The 21122-nt window shown below is 34.5% G+C and overlaps 1 protein-coding gene across 1 annotated transcript; it reads right to left on the minus strand.

Annotated features, from left to right (window-relative positions):
- Positions 1-876: 876 nt before the first annotated feature.
- On the minus strand, positions 877-15341 carry LOC106051114 (zinc finger protein 391-like). Its single transcript, XM_013206244.2, has 4 exons — positions 15011-15341; positions 5459-5555; positions 5019-5130; positions 877-2859 (listed from the first exon to the last, which is right to left on the minus strand). The coding sequence occupies exons 1-4, from the start codon at positions 15339-15341 to the stop codon at positions 1705-1707; spliced, it is 1695 nt and encodes a 564-aa protein (XP_013061698.2). The 3' UTR covers positions 877-1704.
- Positions 15342-21122: the final 5781 nt, after the last annotated feature.

Here is a 21122-nt window from a genome sequence, read left to right on the forward strand (position 1 = left end):
CTGTTTGTTGTAGTGAGCTTCAGCCGAGAACACATTGAGCTGTTTGTTGTAGTGAGCTTCAGCCGAGAACACATTGAGCTGTTTGTTGTAGTGAGCTTCAGCCGAGAACACATTGAGCTGTTTGTTGTAGTGAGCTTCAGCCGAGAACACATTGAGCTGTTTGTTGTAGTGAGCTTCAGCCAAAAACACATTGAGCTGTTTGTTGTAGTGAGCTTCAGCCGAGAACATATTGCGCTGTTTGTTGTAGTGAGCTTCAGCCAAAAACACATTGAGCTGTTTGTTGTAGTGAGCTTCAGCCGAGAACACATTGAGCTGTTTGTTGTAGTGAGCTTCGGCCGATAACACATTGCGCTGTTTGTTGTAGTGAGCTTCAGCCGAGAACACATTGAGCTGTTTGTTGTAGTGAGCTTCAGCCGAGAACACATTGCGCTGTTTGTTGTAGTGAGCTTCAGCCGAGAACACATTGAGCTGTTTGTTGTAGTGAGCTTCAGCCGAGAACACATTGCGCTGTTTGTTGTAGTGAGCTTCAGCCGAGAACACATTGAGCTGTTTGTTGTAGTGAGCTTCAGCCGAGAACATATTGCGCTGTTTGTTGTAGTGAGCTTCAGCCGAGAACACATTGAGCTGTTTGTTGTAGTGAGCTTCAGCCGAGAACACATTGAGCTGTTTCTAGTTGAAACTAAACATTTGTTGTCCTTATACCGAACAATAATTACCCCCCACACACAAACCTACAGATTCAAATTATTTTTCTGTTTTCTGAATTTACTGGAACTAAAATAAAAAGGAAACAACCTAAGCATTAGATCAATCACACATTTGTCTATGCCATTCATTAACCAAAAAGAAGACAACTATTTACTATTGTATATAATATTATTAATTTATTATATATGATTGCAAGGTACAAATATAACAAGAAACATTTTGTTCTAAAGAGAAACAAGCATATTAATATGTGAATACAGGTACAATAAGTCTGGTCAAATGAATTTTAAAAATGACAATGTTAGATCTCTACAAATGCATTAGGACTGAGAAATATGCAGTTGATAAATATTTTTAGATCTTTGTAGGTCAAGATTTTGAAATAAAAAAATACACATCTATTACTTATCAAAACACAATGACAGTATGAGTGAAGGACAACAATATCAATTCTAATCATTAAAACATTACAAATGTTTATGTTGTACTTTCAAGGTGGTCACTGCAAAGGTCCCATGACACCCAGTGTTTGAAGGTGGTCACTGCAAAGGGCCCATGACACCCAGTGTTTGAAGGTGGTCACTGCAAAGGTCCCATGACACCCAGTGTTTGAATGTGGTCACTGCAAAGGTTCCATGACACCCAGTGTTTGAAGGTGGTCACTGCAAAGGTCCCATGACACCCAGTGTTAACTACAGAAATATGCAACCTTTTTAGCTTTCCTTCATTCATTATATAAATTAAATAACAAGTTTAGCATAGGCCTACTTTGCAAACACCATTACAATCTGTTATCTAAAATATTAAGTCCCAAGAGTGATTAACATTCAAGAGCCTGAGTCTTTTTTTTGTTTTCAATGAACATATTATTGTAAGGACAGTATAAGGCTTACAAGGATGCAATGACCAGGCAGATAGATTAATCTCAATGAACACAATAGGACAGAGGATACCAGTAACTCTGAACAAGTTGAGCTAAAGAGGATGGCAATAAGGTCACACTGACATTCCTTGAATGTGAGTCATTATGTGCTCTTCTATTAGATGGATGTCTGTAAAATTCATGTTGCAAAGAAGACATAGCCAAATATTTCCTTGACTGTGAGCATGTAAGTGTTGTTCTAGTTTTCTTCTCCACATAAACACAACATTACACAAACAACATTTGAATTGTCTCTCAAACACGGGACTAGAATGGTGATGTCCATGTCTCTGAAATAATGTGGGGCTAACATATAATGGCATGTGAACAGGATGAAGCCTTTGATGTCTTTCTAAACCTGAAGAAGAAACAAAAGTTTTCTGACATCTTTGACATTTGAAAAGTTTTTTCCTTTTGTGAGTCTTCGGATGACTTTTTAAATTTGCACAGTTTGAATGCATTGTTTGACAAACTGGACACTTGATAGTTTTTTTACCACTACAAGCCACTAAATGCTTTTTGAATCCTGAAGGGAAACACAAGTCTTGATGACATGCTTCACATGGAAATGACTTTTTCTCAGTACGGCAAATCTTGTGTTGATTTAACTTAGAAGAGGAAGAGAAAACTTGAAGACAAATATTTCCATTGAATCCTTCATCACTCTTAGGAACCAACGAGTGTTTCTTTAATTCTGTAGGATAAGGAAATGCTCCTAGACATGTATCACATCTGAATGGCAGTTCATCAGCATGGAGCATTTGATGTCTTGTTAAATATGAAGAGGTAGAAAATCCTTTCTGACAAATTGGACACTTGAAAGTTCTTTCATCAGCATGAACCTTCTGGTGTTTCATTAAATTGGGTGAGAAAGAGAAATCTTTCTGACATATTGCACATTTGAATGTTTTTTTAGCTAAGTGAATCCTCTGCTGTGTTTTCACATTGGATGATCTAGAAAATACTTTCTGAGTTGTAAGACAATGAAAAGGTTTCTCTTTAGTATGAGTCACCTTGTGTCTGCTACATCTAGAAGAGGAAGAAAATACTTTCTGGCATATCTGACATTCAAATTTCTTGAAAGTCTTGTCTTTAGACTGATCAATTTGACTAGAGACTGGTATCTTACAGTTATTTTTAGGAACACACTGTTCTGTGTTAACATTGATATTTCTAGTATATTCATCACTGTCAGTAGCTTCTTCTTTCTCTAGCTTTACTAACTGTTTCTGAAAAAAAAAAAAATAAGCAATACAAAAATAAAGAATAATTTTTAAAATCAAAGCATATCTTAGGGGAAATAAGCCTTTTGAAAATTCAAATTTTCGTGTTATAATACTCGAGGGGTATTGATTTTAGTTACAATTTGTTACAAGAGGAGAGAGGGAGGTGAAATGAGGATTTTTGGAGCTGCATAAAATCTTAATGTTCCCTATGCAAAAGAGTAGCTGTATACTGTGTCCCCCGTTGAAGAACATATGTGGGATTTGCTATTCTGAAAAAGCTTCAATTTAGCAAATTTGTTAGCATAACATCGCAGTAGTTTGCTGAGTCATTATACGCTTGAAAACAGTACTGTGTTTTTAAATGTATTAGGTGGGAATTTAAGCCGGGGGGGGGGGGGGAAGATGAAGATAAGCAAAATACTTAAACTAAGGGAGAGTGTGCATATATGTATAATGAGCAGATACCAGTGCTGCCCTATGGTTGAGATCTAAAAATAGAGAATGCATAAGACCAGAATTCTAATGCCCCACACATTTTTAAATGAAATGCCTATCCGCAAACAACTAACTTTTTTAGCCTTGTATCCTCTAATGTATCAGCTGATCTTAAACACAAACAAACAAATCGCACACTTCTTAGGACTTCGATTCCAAAAGCCCATAATCATAACGCATTTCTAGTTAGTTTGACCAGAATTTTTTATTTTCATTATTTAGTGGAACAGCCAACATTACGATGACATAACATTATTTTTTGGCAGCCTTCAATAGAAAGCCCCCATTCCCACAAACCTTTGGGCCTCCCCAATATTTTTTTTGTGCATTACTCTATTGAAGGCAAGTAAAGCAGTTTTAAGCAAAGTGCCTCTTCTTTGAATCCCCCATTGCATCGTAGCATATGTTATAATAATACCCCCACACTTAACACATTTTGAGCCCATAAATTATAAGTTAAGTACTGATAAATAAATCATCTAAGCTTTGGTGATCCAATTGAAGTTTTAAAAAAATAAACATCATTCATAATTTAGTCCCCTCTTTATACAATATTTAATTTTATTTTGTCAGTCATATATGTAGATCTAGAGATCATAGAATAACACATCTCCACAAACCTTATTATACTTTCCCTTTATCCCCCCCAAAAAAACATACACAGACACTTGATAGGCTTTTATATTCAATGTGACAATAGTTTGAATTTTTCATTTTTGATTTAAAATAGAGGCCTACTTGAAGATCTAATAATAAGGCTTGTCTTTGAGTCCGAAGATTAATGAGGAATGCAGTATTTCCCATGGATACGCAGCCCCAGCTGTGACCTACATATTTCGCCACATACAGGGAAAACATAACCATTGTCCACGGGTGGTCGATTAAGATTTTCTTTTCGCACATGTAAATCTCGTCATTCTAAAATTGACAATTATCATTAAATATAGTCTTTTCATTTCAAACTCCATACACACCAACAAGCTTTCATAAAGCTGTTCCTTGTTCTTTGTACAAAAAAAAAAACAGTTGATAATCACACTGATCTAAGAATAATTCCTCACATTCACTCTTAGATCAGGAGGAGAATTAGATGTCAATCTAAATCTGGGTAGAATTAACACAAATTAAAAAAAAAAACAGGAATGAAAGAAAGTTACATACCAAAAAAAGTGTTGAAGTCTTTAAACAGAAGTAAGTATAATTTTGTACTTTAGACATTTGATTTTCAGCTTTAAAAAGCACATTGGGTCAAAATTGCGAATTAAAAAATTGCTTTTGTCAAATTTAACTGCGATTGCAAAAATGACTTAGTTGTTCTATGTATCCGAAAAGTAATAACAGGTTAAATTTTCATATATATTTTATCGACAACGGCAAGTGGGAGAACTAGTGATTAGTCAAGGATTTTATATAGTAGATTAGCATTTATATTTTGCATTTCAAATAATTTACTTTTTTTTATTAGCATTTATATTTTGCATTTCAAATAATGTACTTTTTTTTTACTCACATTATGCACTCTCTTCCCACAAGAGGACCATCCCCAAAAGAATAAAAGAACCTCTCCTGACCCCCCTGAATCTACCAACATCTAAAAGATGATTTATGTGTCACAGCACCCCAGCAAATTTAGATGCACACCAATAGTAAAGTTCTACTATGAATACCTCCAACTGATTTGTAAGGTTAAGCTCAGAAATGTCTTGAATGTTCTTATGCTCTGGTGCCTGCATAGAAACAAACTTCTTTTCTTTTTCATAAACATCTATGGCAGATGCACTGTGGGAAAAAAAAAAAAGTAATTTTTATATGTTAGAAAAAATAAAAATGAAAGTAAAAAACAATTAATTGCAAATGTACAGAAGAAACAAACAAAAATGGCTAACAGCAGGCTGCAGTCTGAGCAGTTTCTAAATAACATGTAACATGTAGATTTTATTATCATTTTCAGTTTCAATATGAGAAATTTCAGCATCTTTTAGACATGGCATTGATTTGGATCATAAAATAAATCTAATTTATATACAACATTAAAACATCCTCATAGAGTTTCCATATTGCCAAAATTTTAATCTTTAATATTAAATTATTAATCATTAGCCCTTACCTGAAAACATCTGATGTTCCAATTTTCTTACAACCTCTTTTACTGTTATTTAAGTAAAATTTGGAGGGAATTGCATTTCTTTTTAACTGTCGACGATCTGAAAATTGAAAAGAAAAATATTCTTTTTAAAAAAGTACATTTATAAATCTTGTGGAATTCAGCTAAGAAATTTTCTTTATTATTGGTGTCACCTAATCATGTTCACAATAGCAGTCCAATGAAATAGTGTTGTCTAATACTAATGAGAGCTTCACATTTATTTATTTTGCATTTTAATTACATTTATGTCACAAATACATAACACAATGAAAGCTAACTAGAAATTTTTAGAGTGCCCTTGTCCCCCCCAATTGGTTGTGGCTGGAGTTAAATGAATCCCTTCAAGTTATGGTCCCTAACTATATCTACCATAGTGAAATTATGCGCCTAAAAGTAGAAATTAATGTTGTTTGTTTTTTAAAAAAGAGACATTATTTTTCATAGTTTAACATGTTTATTTAGCCATTAAAACCAGCTGTCATGGTGTTCATAGATTCTCGCTCCAGTCCGCGATAGAAGAAGAAGTAGGTGCTACAGATAACTTCTGCTGATTTATTGGAGCTGTTTTTATGCATCCATCCATCCACCCAAACAAAACCAATATATTAACCAACCTACCAAACAACCAAAAAATAACAGCCAACCAACCACAAAAAAACAACCATAACCATCTATACAGCCAACCAACAATAACCACCCAACCTGCCAACCATTCCCAACCGACCAACAATCCATTCAACTACAACCAACCAACCATTACCATCCATACAGCCAACCAACAATAACAACCAAACCTGCCAGCCAACCAACCAATTATCATCAACCATACAACCAACCGTCCATCCATCCATCCACAGCTAACCAACCAACCAACCAACCAACCACAGCCAACCAAACATTAAACCAATTAACCAGCCAACCAACCACAGCTAACCAACCTACCACAACCACATCCAATCATCAAACAAATTAATCAACCAACCATCCACCCATCTATCAGCAAGATTTAAGCAATTGTTTTTATAGTTAACTAAATAATTTATGTTTGGTAAACAAGCAGTAGCCTTTAGTAAACAAAATGTGCCCAAAGAATCCTTCAAATACTACAAATTGGCAACACCATTGTAAATGCCCAAAAACAAAATGGCAGCGCACATGTCATATTGAAGTTACTAAGGCACTTCATTGATGTCATTCAAACGAAAATCTGAAAATCTTGTAGCTACATATTGTAAACATATTTGTCAAGGAGCTGTTAAGGCCATTCTCCTTCAATGTAAATTTTACCTTTGAAAAACTAAATAATGCTTGGCCAGATGTTGTTGGAAAATTCGTAAGGGTACTGGGAGGACATCTATTGGTCACCATAAACGAAACTGCAGAGTGACTTCAAGACTTCTGAAAGCTTTATGTAATTTTAGAGATCCAGTACAGGACTTTCTACCTAGTACAAACAATTCAGTGGAGGATATTGCAGTTGTCTATAACAAGTTGATCACCCACTTCCTGAGAGAACAGGAGAACACTAAGACAAGGATTCTTAGATACAATGCTGGAGTATGAAGTAAAGTTACAAGCAAACCAAAGTACCTCCCATATAAAAGACATCTTGCAGCTATATTGTCAATATATGGAAAGAAGCCACTGATGGAGTTTCTACGTGACATTGCATACAATTTGACTTTGTGAAAGTCCTTTTCTGTAAATCTCACATATGGAAGTATGCTTGTTTTTGAAGTGCATTGTTTAAATATAAATAAATGATAACTAAATTATTCATTTTACCATAACTCTATTCAGTTTGCATGTTTAGATTATACCATATCTGAAGCATAAAATTGAAATATTTGTTCTTCTCTGGTCACCTGTGTGAATACATGATCTATCAGGCTCAATCCAGCCCTAAAGCCGGCCTTCTCTGGCACCAGGATACAGACACTTTCAAAACACCAAACGAGTCTTCCGTTAGACATCCGTTCAGCAATTCTGCCTAACATGGAAGTTAATAAAAAGGGTCTGTATGACTCCATGTAAGTTTTACTTTTCTTGAAGATTTTAACAATTATCATGTGAACGTTTATTACAGTTAATTGGTATTTACAGTAGTTGTTATCAATGGCTTCACCATGAACTGACCGCACTGGTTTGTTCAGAGTGTCACCCCCCCCCCCCCTCAAAAATATTTCTTTTTTTTTTTTGTTGTTTGTTATGCCATAATACACATAATTTATAATTAACTACATTAATTGATTGTTAAACAACTATAAATGACAATTTATCTATAGTTCAATTTTTGCAACAATGCAACCTTAAGTAAATTAGTGTTTTTCTTTCTTTTATGGATTTCAAATTTGAAAACGTATCACCCACTTATAATTAATGTCTTTAACAATTTCATTTTTAATAAATGTGCCCGCTGTGAAAGTGTTGTCTGTTGAATGTCGAAAGAGTTATGCTTTTGGTAAAGAAAAAGTTTAATTAGCACCACTTTGTTAATAGTTTAAAGGTAGGCCTACTCTTATGTATCTTTGTCTTCTAGTACACCTTCCCCTCAAAAAAATAAAGCAAAGATAGGTAAAATAAAAGACATCTGGCAACAGATCTAAAGGCTATAAATTTAGAACGAAAAAAAATTCGATTGTACCAAAAATTTTAGGCAAAAAGCATTTTCTGAAAAGAATGTTGACCACATTGATTGAGTGAATGTTATGCACATCTATTAAATAGCTTTTCTGTTGGTTCTTAAAATTTCCTGTACTCCTTTATGGCTCCATACACCGAAGCTGCATTTATTATATCCCTGAGCTCGACATATCATAAATTCAAGCTAACCCCCTTTCTAAACATTTTAACAAATGTAACTAAGTAAATTTCACCAGCTCTTTTCTCCCTTAAATCTTATAACTTATGAATCTGATCAGTGTGCACTATGTCAGGTGTGCTGTCAAACGAAATACAAATATGCTTACAGTAATTTTATCTCTGGTTTTCTAAAACATTTATACACTTTTCAACATTATAGATACACTTTCAGTTATGGGTTTTATTCACACAACATTTCCATCATCTTATGGACATTCTATATTCAACAAAGACTAAATACATGAGAATTGGTTCAGCTCACATCCCAAGTACAAGAAAAAGCTATCTAGACATGACCAGCGCATAATTTTTCAACTCTCAACCAGACACAACAGAATGAGACAACGTATGTTTCTGAAACTAAAAGTCAGGACTAGCAAAACTGCCCCTACGGAGCATCGCCAGAGAATGCTGACCATGCCCTTCAAAGCTGCATAGCATATATTAAGAGGCCCGAACAAGACTCTGTCCCCAAAACCTTCTATAGAACAAAAACTATACATAGAAAATCCTGATCTGGAAACCACTGCATGGTTCATCTCAGATATAGGATTAATGTTACTGATCTGAACCCTCAGACATGAAAAATGAAAATGATGAAGAAGAAGAAGAAGAAAAAATAAAGACTCATTGTTAATATGGTCACAAAATGTCAAATATTCTGTTTTTATAGAAACAATCTGTGCAATTTATCCTTCCATTGTTTTTCTTCTTTACATCAATCATAGTCAATTGTATTAGTAGCCAATGCCCTTACTTTCCAATTTTCCAATTCTGATGACTATTTTTCATGATAATCCAATTTCAGTCTTTATTTCCACCACTTATTAAGTTACTAATTTCATTTCTATAGACTATTTGAAGATAGTTGACAACAAAAGACATACAATTTCTTGGTACTAAGTGACTATATCAGCCCCAATAGGAAGCATCAGAACCATTCTTTTAACAATTGGCATACTTTTATATTTGTGAAATTGGCCCAAGACAAAAAGAATCTATTACCTCAAATATTTAAGTCTATATCATCAGACAGATTCATTGTAACATTTCCTTTATCTTGGCTAGAGTTTCTTTTACATTCAACATCAGAAATTACATCCTCATCTTCAAAAATTTCAATTGCCACTTATTTACTTGCCAACTCTACAAAATTTACATTATTTACATGATTTCGATAATATTATATGCCTGAAGAATGTCGTCATTTGTTGAACAGTGACTATTAGTTGGCATCCTGATATTACGGTGCTAGCTACAATTTCAACAGATTTGATAAAAACATTGTTAAAAATCAAAGCAGTGTTTATATACATGCAGCTAATATACAGCTGAAAGTAAGGTTTCACATATCTGTTTTTGATATAAAGTATGATGTTACGTTTTGGACTATATTCATTAAACAATTTAAATATGATTAGCCGAAATATTTCTTAAAATGTATATAGATATATTTACAATTACAATACTATTTTTTGCACTCACACAAATTATCATTTGAATTTTAAAAAAAAATGTTTTCAACTACATCAAATAATATCATTTTATTTTAAAATCATATATAGCTACATTTGGAAAAGAAATTTTTAATCGTAGTTGGCAACTTTTGAAATGATCCACCCCAAAAAATCTAGCTAAGTTATTGACAACAAAAGAATGTTGTGAAAATGACCCGAGACACAGATATACTTCTTCTTCTTCTTCTAGCCAGCTTTATTGCTGCTGAGCTGTGAGCTCAAGGAAAAAAAGTATGCTGTTTTCTTTAGATGTTCAGCACTGCCGTACAGGGTGTTGGTTATGTTGGGCTGTAGTGGAAGTAGGGTCTGCCTAAGGTGGATTAGGGAGGGGCATTCAAAGAGGATATGGTTTACGGTTTCAAAGAGGTGGGCGCAATGTCTGCAAAGGGGTAGTTGTGTGGAGTTTATTTTGTTCAGGTGGTAATTTAATAGTGGTGTGTGTCCTGTTCTTAGTTGGAAGATTGTAGATTGTTCTTTGCTGGGGAGGAAGTTAATACTGTCCAGTTTGTTAGGCGTAGTCATTTCTCTGAACATGGCTCTGCCTGTGTTTCCTGATGCCCATTGGTTGAGCCACTCCTCTTTGTGATTGTTGACTAACATTGACCTTAGGGTGAGGTAGTTAACAGGTCTATCTGGTTGTTCCATAGATGAACCTGCCTTTGATAGCTTATCTGCCTTTTCATTTCCCATGATGCCAATGTGTCCAGGGATCCAATGTAGTGTAATATTGATATTTAATTTTGATATCATCTGGTGGATTATCACAATGAGTGTTGTCAACTCTCTTGGGCTGTTTGAGGTGCTGCTATTAAGTGCTTGCAGAGTAGATTGGGAGTCTGTAAAGACAACAATATCTGATGGTGGTTGCACTCCTTCTTATAATTTGTTTTCCACTGTCTGGAGTGCTATGGTAATTGCCTCAATTTCGGCTTGGAAGTTTGAGCAGTAATCACCACAGGGTGCGCTTATCTCAAAGTGTTTATTTTTAGGGAAGACCAGGAAGGCACCAAGACCAGCATTGATGGTAGCTTTGAAAGCAGATCCGTCTGTATAAATATGGATAGCTGTTTTTTGATAGCTTTCGATTGTTTCAAGCGTGCCTACTTTGAGCTCCAGTGGATTTGATTCTTTTGTTAAGGTGTTATTTAGTAAATGTGTTTTGATGGTTGGTTGTTTGTAGTTTAGTCCGGGTGTAATGTTTGAAAACCTGGTAATTTTTTCTCTGTTATTGGGTAGGTGGTGTTTTAGGGCTAGTTCGTCAGTAGGTTGGATCAGAGTCCTTTGCTTTTTTTGGTTGTTTTTCCTATTTCTCTGTGTTAGTAATTTATTTGGATGATCGTCCTCCAACCTTCTGTATCTCTCAATAGCTTCTAATGCTGCTCTGTTGCGCCTTAACTTAAGAGGTTCAATATTGGAGTCTATTTCACAGGCTGCTGTGGGAGTAGTTCTCATACCTCCACTAATTAACCGCAAGGCTTGGTTTTGGATTGTATCTAATGATGATTGATAGGTTTTGTTGCCAGCTACTTGTATGGAGAGACAGTTATCCATTAGAGATCTGACATATCCAGTGTATAACTGTCTTAAGGTTTTCTTTTCAGCTCCCCAAGATATTCCTGCTAGGTGTTTTATTATGTTTAATCTTTGTGATGCCTTTTCTTTTAAATCTGCCATAAAGTGTTTTAGAGACAGTCTTTGGTCTAGTTTTACACCAAGATATGTTGGATTTTCTTCTTTATTTATTGTCTATTTTTAAGATGTAGTTTCTTTTTGCTGTTTTGTTGCTGTGGCTAAAGATTGAATAAACTGACTTTTCTTTGTTTATTTCCATTTTCCATAATTTTGAATATGTGGAGATAGTTGTGAGGGCTCTATTTAGTTTGGATCTAGTCAGCACTGGATATTTCTCTGTAGTCCAAATTAAAAGGTCACTTGCATAAAGTGCCTTATTGACCGAAATGAGGTCCGGGAGGTCATTCATGAAGATTAGAAAGAGAGTGCAGCTAAGGGCTGAACCTTGTGGTAGTCCTTCTTCCAAACTTTTTTTACTAGAGATGGCACCTTCGAATCGGGTTTGGATGGTTATGTTTTTTAAGAATGCCCTGATCCAGCTGTACATTTTTCCATGGATGCCCATTTTTTTCATCTTCAAAAATAGACCTTTTCTCCACACTCTTTCATAGGCTTGCTGGAAATCTATAAATACTGCTGTAGTGTGCTTGTTTTCATGAAACCCTTCTTCTGTGTCCTGGATAAAACGAAAGAGGTGGTCTTCTGTTCTACTTGCTTTCCTGAAGCCAGCTTGTGCATTGTGGAGTGAGCAAGTACTTTCTAGCCACCAATAAAGTCGGTTATTGATCATTTTTTCTGCCATTTTGCCAATGTTGGATGTTAGAGATATTGGTCTATAACTTTTTGGGTCTCCAGGTGGTTTATTTTTCTTTATAATGGGTATTATGTTTGCGGTTCTCCATTCCTGTGGTATGTCTCCAGTTTTCCATGTATGGTTGATAAAGTTAAGTATACAGTTTTGGGCCTGTGGTCCTAGTCCCCGAATCATTTCATTTGTTATTTTATCGGGTCCAGGGGATTTTCTTGACTTGAGGCTTTTTAGGGCAGTATTGAGCTCATGTAGAGTGAAGGGAGTGTCAAAGATCTGACAGTTGACTGTTGGAGCTTTTTCTTCTTTCTTTAAGATATTACTGAAGGCCTGGTCCAGTTGTTTTCTTGGCTTTGACTTGTTAATGATGGCAAAATATTTATTGAAGGTTTCAGCCTTTTTAAGGTTTTCTGTTATTATGTCGTCAGTGTCTGTTATAGGTTGGGGGTTTGTTATTTGTTTCTTTCCTGCTAGCCGGTGCAGAAGGGTCCAGGCCTTTCGACCATCCTTGTTTAGATCTAGTTCTTCGCATGTTGTGGTCCACTTTTTCTTTTTTCTGTTTTAATTTTGTATCTTATAAGCCCTGTCAATTTGTTGTACGTTGTCTTGTTCTCTCTAGTAGGATTTTTTTCTATAGTCTTCCTGGCCATGTTTCTTTCTTTTACTAATTTATCTAATTCAGGTGTCCAAAAAGGTTTGTATTTCTTAACTTGGCCTCGAGGGATGTATTTTTTTGCTGCTTGTAAGATGTTGGAGACTATAGTTGTGTAGGTTGAATTGACGTCTGTCTCAATTATACTTGATAGTCTTGTGTCTGTTTCTTGTGAAAAAGCTGCCCAGTTAGCTTTTTTATAGTTCCATCTAGTTGTTTTGTTGGATCGTTCCAATATTGAGGAGTATAGGCCTGTGGTCACTACCTATGTCTTCAAGTACTGTTATTTTAGAAGAGTCGGTAATGTCTGTAGAGATAAAAGTTAGGTCAGGTCTGCTAGTTGTGTTGTGTGCTCTGTGGAGGAAAGTTGGAGGTGTAGTTTTGTTTTGCAGAAGGTGTAGGTTAGAGGCATTTGTTACATCCTCTATTTCTTTGCCACGCTTGTTGTAGTGTGGGTAGCCTAGGGAAGGTGTGTGTGCATTGAAGTCGCCAGCTATTATTGTCCTTGTGTAGTGTGGTAGTTGTATATGTCTATTTCTGCTGTTGATGATGGTGGGCAATAGTAGTTTTTGATGGTGTACTTTGTTCCTCCTCTCCAAAGAAGTATTTCCTGTGTGTCGATGTCTGTATTGTTCTGTATTTGTTTTACTGTGGCTTGTGTGTCGTTTCTTATGAGGGTCATAATTCCCTGGCATTTGGTGCAAAGGCATCTGTACTGTGTGTAGCCTGTGATATTTATTTTTTTCTTGGGCAGTAGTGTTTCTTGCAATAGCGCTATGTGTATATCATGCTTCTTGAGTGTGTGTTGGAGTTCTGTTGTCTTGTTTTGTAGGCCTAAGATGTTGAGTTGCAAAAGGTTTAGGTGTTTGCTGCTAGTCAGATATACAGAACAATTGAACCTAGAGTAAAGCTGCATTATCAAACAAGTTAAGACAAATCGCAGCGATACATGAAGACTCAACAAAAAAAAATGTGTTTGATATTGTTTACATTTTTTTAAATGATAAACTTTATTGAAAACTCTGAATTATGAATTATAGGTTTAATGGAAAGCAAGGGAAGTGTAATATACATGTATGTACAAGCCCACCCGCAGCATAGCACACGCCCCCTATCCCTCTTTTTTTTTTCTGAGCCTCGCTCTCTGTCAATGCGAAAGTTACGTGGAGTAATCCTAGTCCAACTTGCAGAAATAAGAGAGTTATCTTTCCATGACGTTTTCATCGCGGTGTCTCACATGGTTGGGCCACGAAGTGAATATAATATATATATAGAATAACAGATGTTCTTTCAATCCTGAATCCAAATATAAAGGTTTTGCTTGGCTAATGCACCACAAGTCACAAGGCTATACAGTAGTACTGATTCGAGGCACCTCCATCCATGTGTATGAGGTAAAAAAAACATGCTATCAAACAAGTGTACTTAATGATACTTAATCACCTAGTTACTAGTAGGATCTTGGCAATCTTGCACAGGAATACAAAATGCAAGATAAGTAATATTTTGCCCCACATTGAAAAAGGGGGAAAAGGTGCCGATACACCGTACCGGTGCATACTGTCACAAAAAAAAGGGTACCGGTAATAGTTTAGATGCCCAGATTCTATACCTTTACTGACCACCATGTTGTTTTTAAGGATATTTATCTCCCTTATCTATATATATTAAACTTTCAATAACTTTTTTTTAAAGAGATTTTTGTTCTTATGCTTTCAGCTTTTGAATTTTTAAGACTAAGTGTATTTACTGAAATGAAGGTCTAAAAAAATGTTAATAATAAATTGATGAAGTTGTTTCTTCTTTTTTTCAATAACTTTTTTTAAAGAGAGTTTTTTGTTTTTATGCTATCATTTTAAATGAATTTTAATATTAGATCTTTATCTAGATCTAATAGCTGCTAGAAAGAAAGACAAAACAGCAACAGAAAAAAGTTGGCAAGTAATCCACTCATTATAAGGAATAAGTAGAGTAGAGCCTAGAGGTCTATAAATTATAATATATAGATCTAGATTCTAGATGGGTATATATCTAGATTTCTATCTAAATTGACTAAATAGATCTAGATGTAGATCTAGATTATTCTAGATCTACTCACTCACTGGTAAATGGTTGATATTGAAAATCCTCTTCATTGAAGTGTTCTGAACATATGCGGCTGTGTATTGTAGCTTTAAAAGCAACTCTCTTAATTTTTGGGTACCACTGATTAAGAATTTCTGGATTATTAATTGGGAAGCAATGAAAAGATATAGATCTATATTCGTTCTTGTTTATTTTTATGTCGTTATTATAACAACCAAACACAGCACAATGCCTGCCCATTTTGACATTCGAATTTAAGAGTGAAATCAATGGGGCCATACAATTACAATGTAGTAAACACAGCCACCACGTGACTCTGAAGAAATTTGGAACTACCCCATTAAACATAAACAACACTAATCTAGATCAGTGATTCCCAAAATGGACCCCCAGGGGTCTATGAAGACATCCAATGGGGTCTACGAAAGTTAAAAAATAAATTGGGAGTCTATGAGATGTCGACGGGGGTCTACGATAATAGATTTTATTTAAGCAGGTGGTGACTTTAATTTTTACATCCCATTAATGTAATTATTTCCTACTCTAATATATGATTTGTATCAATAGTAGGCCTAGTCCTTATTATAGTCAATCCTTTATATATTTATCCTGCTAATCAAACGCAAAATTGATGTATTCTATTTCAATACTTATTTAAATAGCTTAATTTTGTCTACATGTAATTAATGTTTAATGAAAAGAAGTGTAGATTGTACAGCGTTTATTATTTAAAATTGGGATACATTAATGAAATTAAAGGAATTCCTTTCTTGTCAAACAAGCAGTTGCCTAAGTGCCTTTTTTATGATGATATAAAACCAATTACCCTGGAGGATGATCTGAAACAATATGCCACCCTAACAAAATAGATAAAGATTTGAAACATTTGGAACACTCGAGGATAAAGTTCATAGTGTAATAGAAACAACAAAATCTGCTTTCGACTTATAGAAATGATGGTTTGTGAGCGTCTTACAAATCCTCTCTTTACTTAAAGCAACATATAGGTAAAACGTTGATTTTACCAGCCGTTGTAGTATTAAACACTGTTTTACACAAACCTACATCTGTAATTATTAAAAGAATTTCTTTAAGCAAGAATAAAAATTAAATTAAATTATAGCTTTTATATAGCGCTACTTTAACATGCTTATATATAGAATGCTCAGTGCGCTTTGGTCCAATCTCATTTGTGGACCAGTGGGGGAAAGGGGATATCTAGGACACTAGGAGAAGGTTTTCCATAAACACAACTCTGCCCGAGTCGGGTGTCGAACCTCGAGCTCCCTTATTCACAGATAGCCAAGCCAAGCTAATTTCAAGCATACTAACATGTCGACCACGCCTCCCACTATACACAATCACAATACAGTTCAAGGTCACATCGGTGGCATGAGTAATACAATTAAAAGCTTTTTATGTAATTCTTTGCAAACAACCTAGATCTATATACAGTTTTGGGATCAGCGGCGTCGCAGGCTGTGACAGGGTGTGGTGCTGTGTGCCTAAGGCTCGCTGGCTCCTATTTCCTCAGGGTTGACCCACGAAAGCTTTCCCATGTTTGGGTAGGCCTATAGTTGCAAGGCAGCAGATGTTTGAATTCAGTATTCCTTCTGCTAGGTGTGTAGCAAGTAAAGGCTAATGAGCCTTTCCTGCTCGAATCTTACAGGTTTGATACCAGTTACACGCCTTTGAGCCTTCTCCTATTAGTGAAAACAAGTTTCGCGGACTTAGTATATAGTCATACGTGAACGAATAAGAAATAAACGAGATGCTGCTCTTTGCGAAAACTTTTACAATGATACTAAAGGCAAATTAATTTCTATTTAATGTTTGAATGACTTCTTCATATAACAACAAATTCTTATATAAAACATAATATCCGTAGCAACGGATGATAAACCTGCAAAAAGAAAAATAATAATAATAATAACAAACAACATTTCCATCAGTGTGTTTGGTGATTCCAGCTAAACACATTGTTATTTTAATTGCTTTAAATTTGAATTTCATCAATAAAAAAGATAGATGTGTATATAGTATTATGTGTAGCTTTAAATTACTTTTTCACTCTTCAACTCACTACAGTTAGAAATTAGTTTTTAAAAAAATGATGAATGTGCAAAAATTTGCAAGTTAAGCAGGAGGTCTACCGAAAACCAGAAAATACTGCAAGGGGTCTACGAGACAAAAAAGTTTGGGAACCACTGATCTAGATCTGTGATCTGGACTACGGAACAATAAGTACGCGTTTCTTTATTTTACACATTTGATTTGATGTAGACCATGGTCGTAGCCAGGACTCCCCCCCCCCCCCGAAATGAAATCCCCCCTTCATATGGGGGGGGGGGGAGGATCGGAATTAATAGTGACTGATTTTTAGCGGCCTCCGTAAGGGGAAAAAGCCGCTATTAGGTTTGTGCAAAATGTCCGTTTGTCACACTCAGATCTCGAAAACTAGAAGAGATATGAAAAATATTATTTCTTCATTAAATGCGGCTTGAAAAGTTTAGGTGCAACGGCTACTTTTGGTTTTCTAAAAGCAAACCGTTTAATTTATAAAATTAATTATGCAAGCGATTTTTTTCATAAAAATACACCAATTCTAAAACAATTACGTAAATGTAAGGGAGGCAATATTACAATATGCTAACAAAGATGACCGGTCTTTGTGTATTTCCAGTATCACTAAGTCAAATATATTTTTAAAAATGTACAGGAAATGTTTACAACAAATATAAATAATAGTTAAAGATGTTTTTTCTGGTCAACTAGCTGCTAAAATTAAAAGAAAACATTTCTGTTTTTGTTTATAAAGGCTAATAATGCACTTTGTATGTAAATATCACGCACATTTTTTTTTAAATGGACTTTTTATGCAGCGATTTTCGTGCAGTAGCGTAACGTCGCAACATGATCAGGTGCCAAACCAATTCCTTAAACTTTTTTAAAAAATCAGATTTTATTTATTTTTTGTTTAGTGCCCCCATCCGAATAAAAGAAGATTATTTTTGTGCGTTTTGTCTGTTGGTCGGTCTGTCCATCACGATTAGATTAAAAAAAACTAGAACTCTAAAAGCTATTGAAAATCTGATTTACCCTTTAATGTTCCTCCCGTAACATCTCAATAGTATTAAGTATCTAAAATTGATTGTTCCAGATTTTTTTGTGCAAAACTAATCAACGCCAACAAATGTTTGTTTGCTCTTCTAACTTATATTACATTCAATTTCCATGCTTAAACGTTGCAAAAACACATTATCAATAATATGTTGTTCCGTTTTTTATGTAAATAGCATATTAATGCTAAATCAAAATCTCTATACTGACTTATATTTCATTAAGTGTAAAAATGTTCCGGATATTGTTTTATAAAACATGAATTATGCCTAATGATTGTTTGAAATGGCATATTTTACTAATATTACACTTATATTATTTGACAATGCGTCACTATAATTTGGTTATCAATATCAAATTGTTCCCTATTTTCATCTTTCAACAAATTTTAAAAATATTGACAATAGGTTGTTCAGGGCTTTAAAAAAAAGTAATTTACTAGAAATGATTACTGAAAATTACTTTTTAGACATTTAATTTTCTTGCTGAAACATAACATAGAAGTTTTTTAATCGATAAAGAATGTTCCGGATTTTGTTTCTTACAAATCGTAGGCAGAAATTTCCGAATTTATTTAAAAATCTACTAATGCCAAATAATTGTTTGAACTCCCTCTTCTAATTAATAAACAAATAATTTTCTCATTTACGAAATAATGTTTTTACGGATTTTCATGAAAAATATTTTAACTCACTTCTCTCTTACAGTACATTTAACTTTCTACCTAAAACATTAAAAAATCTAATTATCGTTAATATTATGTTCCGATTTTTAAGGAAAACAGAATCCAAACACCAAAGTAAGGTATGAAAATCTATCCAAATGGCTGTAGTACATCTAATTTTTATACGAGACCATCCAAAAATTTAATTAACGGTATTACATTTATCTGAAATTCTCTTTTTCTTTTACTATTTATACAAACATCCGGATCAATCTATTATATAAACTTTTCAATTGTGTTCATACCTAAAAATTATTGCGATGTTTTGAAACGTAAAATAAAGGTTAATCAATTTTTAATAACTTTTAGTTGTTTTTTTTTTATATCAAGATGACGGACATACCGACTGACAGACAAAACGCAAAAACAATGCGGCTTTGATCCTTTTTTAAATAAATTCTATTAGAACTCAGTGCACCATTGTCTATGATCCCTCGTTAAATATCTCGTGTAAATAAAGACATTTTTTTATGGTACCGGTACTAGCCTATTGTGAGGTAACGGAATTTTTTTTCTTTGACGTCATATGAATGGACTCTTTAAATGTAATGCTAAAAGAACGCTCTCTGTGCACCAATGTCTATTAACCCTCGAAAAATTGCTCGTATTGATGAAAATATATTTTAGTCTAACTAAGCCATGTGACGTAGTGGTTTTTTTTTCCTTTGACGTCATATGGAATGGATTCTTTAAATGAAATGCTAAAAGAACGCACTCGGTGCACCAATGTCTATGAACACTCGATAAATGGCTCGTATTGATGAAGGTGATTTATTTTAGTCTAGCTAGGCCGTGTGACGTAGTGTTTTTTTTCCTTTGACGTCATATGGAATGAATTCTTTAAAAAAAATGCTAAAAGAACGCACTCGGTGCAACAATGTCTATGAACACTCGATAAATGGCTCCTAATGATTAAGGCGATTTTTATTCTAGCTAGGCCGTGTGACGTAGTGGTAATTCTTCAAATGAATGGAAAAAAGAACTCGGTATAGTAATGTTTATTAAGCTTCGTCATGTGACTCACGTTTAAAAAAGGAACGATATCTTGATTTAGATCTAACTAGATCTAGATTTTTATTACAGTATATCTAGATCTGGATTTATATTCTAATTAAAATTATTTTAGAGTCTAGATCTAGAATTTCTAGATCTAGTTTAGACTAAAATAGACTACATTAAGATGTAGAATTTCAATTTCTAAACTTAAAGTGTAAAAAAAAGTGTAGATTTTCATTTCCAAACGTTTTGATCAATATTGCAATGTTATATTATACTAAAACTAATCTACTATTTTTTATTTAATTTACATTTAAATTTACGGCAAATGAATCTTTGAAACATTATTACTTTTGACCATCAAAATTAAATCCCCTCTTGAATATTATTTGCTAATATGCAGATCCAACAGGGATCCGACTTCGACGGGGGCCGCCTACGCTCTGAGTTTGTGTAACACAAACTCTCTTTGTAATCTTGTTTCCTTTGGTTTTGTTTATTTTATGTGAGATTTTGATACTAAACCTACTATTAGGCCTACTTGCCCCAGTGCAGCCACTGGGGTTTTGAGTTCTGCAGTAAAATCCCCCTCTTCTATAAACAAAAAAATAATGCAAAAAAGCATAGCAAAGGAAGATTTTGATTTTAAAACCCTCTCCGAAATTAACAATAAAACCCCCTCTTCAATATAAGACAATTCATCAGTCACCAGATTCTATGAGCGTAGCCCCCCCCCCCCCCCCCCGAAATGAAATCCCTCGGAATTAATTTTTTTCCTTTGATTTTGTTTAATTTAGGTGAGATTTTAATACTATTAAACCATCACTTGCCCCAACACAGCGAATGGTTTTTTAGTTTAAAACCCCCTACCAGGGGTTTTTCAGTTTAAAACCCCTTACCTGGGGTTTTGAGTTTAAAACCCCTTCTAGGGGGGTTTTGAGTTTAAAACCCCCTACTAGGGGTTTTTGCAGTTAAATCCCCCTCTTCTATAAAACAAAACAAAAAAAAAATGCAAACGACTATCCTCGAATTCCAAGAGCACAGTTAAGGAAGATTTTGATTTTAACCCCCCCCCCCCAAAATGTACGATAAACCCCCTCTTCAATATTAAAAAGCTAATTACGCACTCAAAATCTTATGAGCGTAGCTAAATGGGTTTTGACTCAGTTTTGAATTTAAACCCCCCTTCAGCGGGATTTGAAGCTAAAAATACCTCTTCAATATGAAAAAAAAAAAAAGCAAATTATGCACTCAAAATGTTATGAGCGTAGTTAAATGGATTTTGACTC

The sequence above is a fragment of the Biomphalaria glabrata genome, chromosome 9 (assembly GCF_947242115.1).
Source record: "Biomphalaria glabrata chromosome 9, xgBioGlab47.1, whole genome shotgun sequence".
NCBI lineage: Eukaryota > Metazoa > Mollusca > Gastropoda > Planorbidae > Biomphalaria > Biomphalaria glabrata.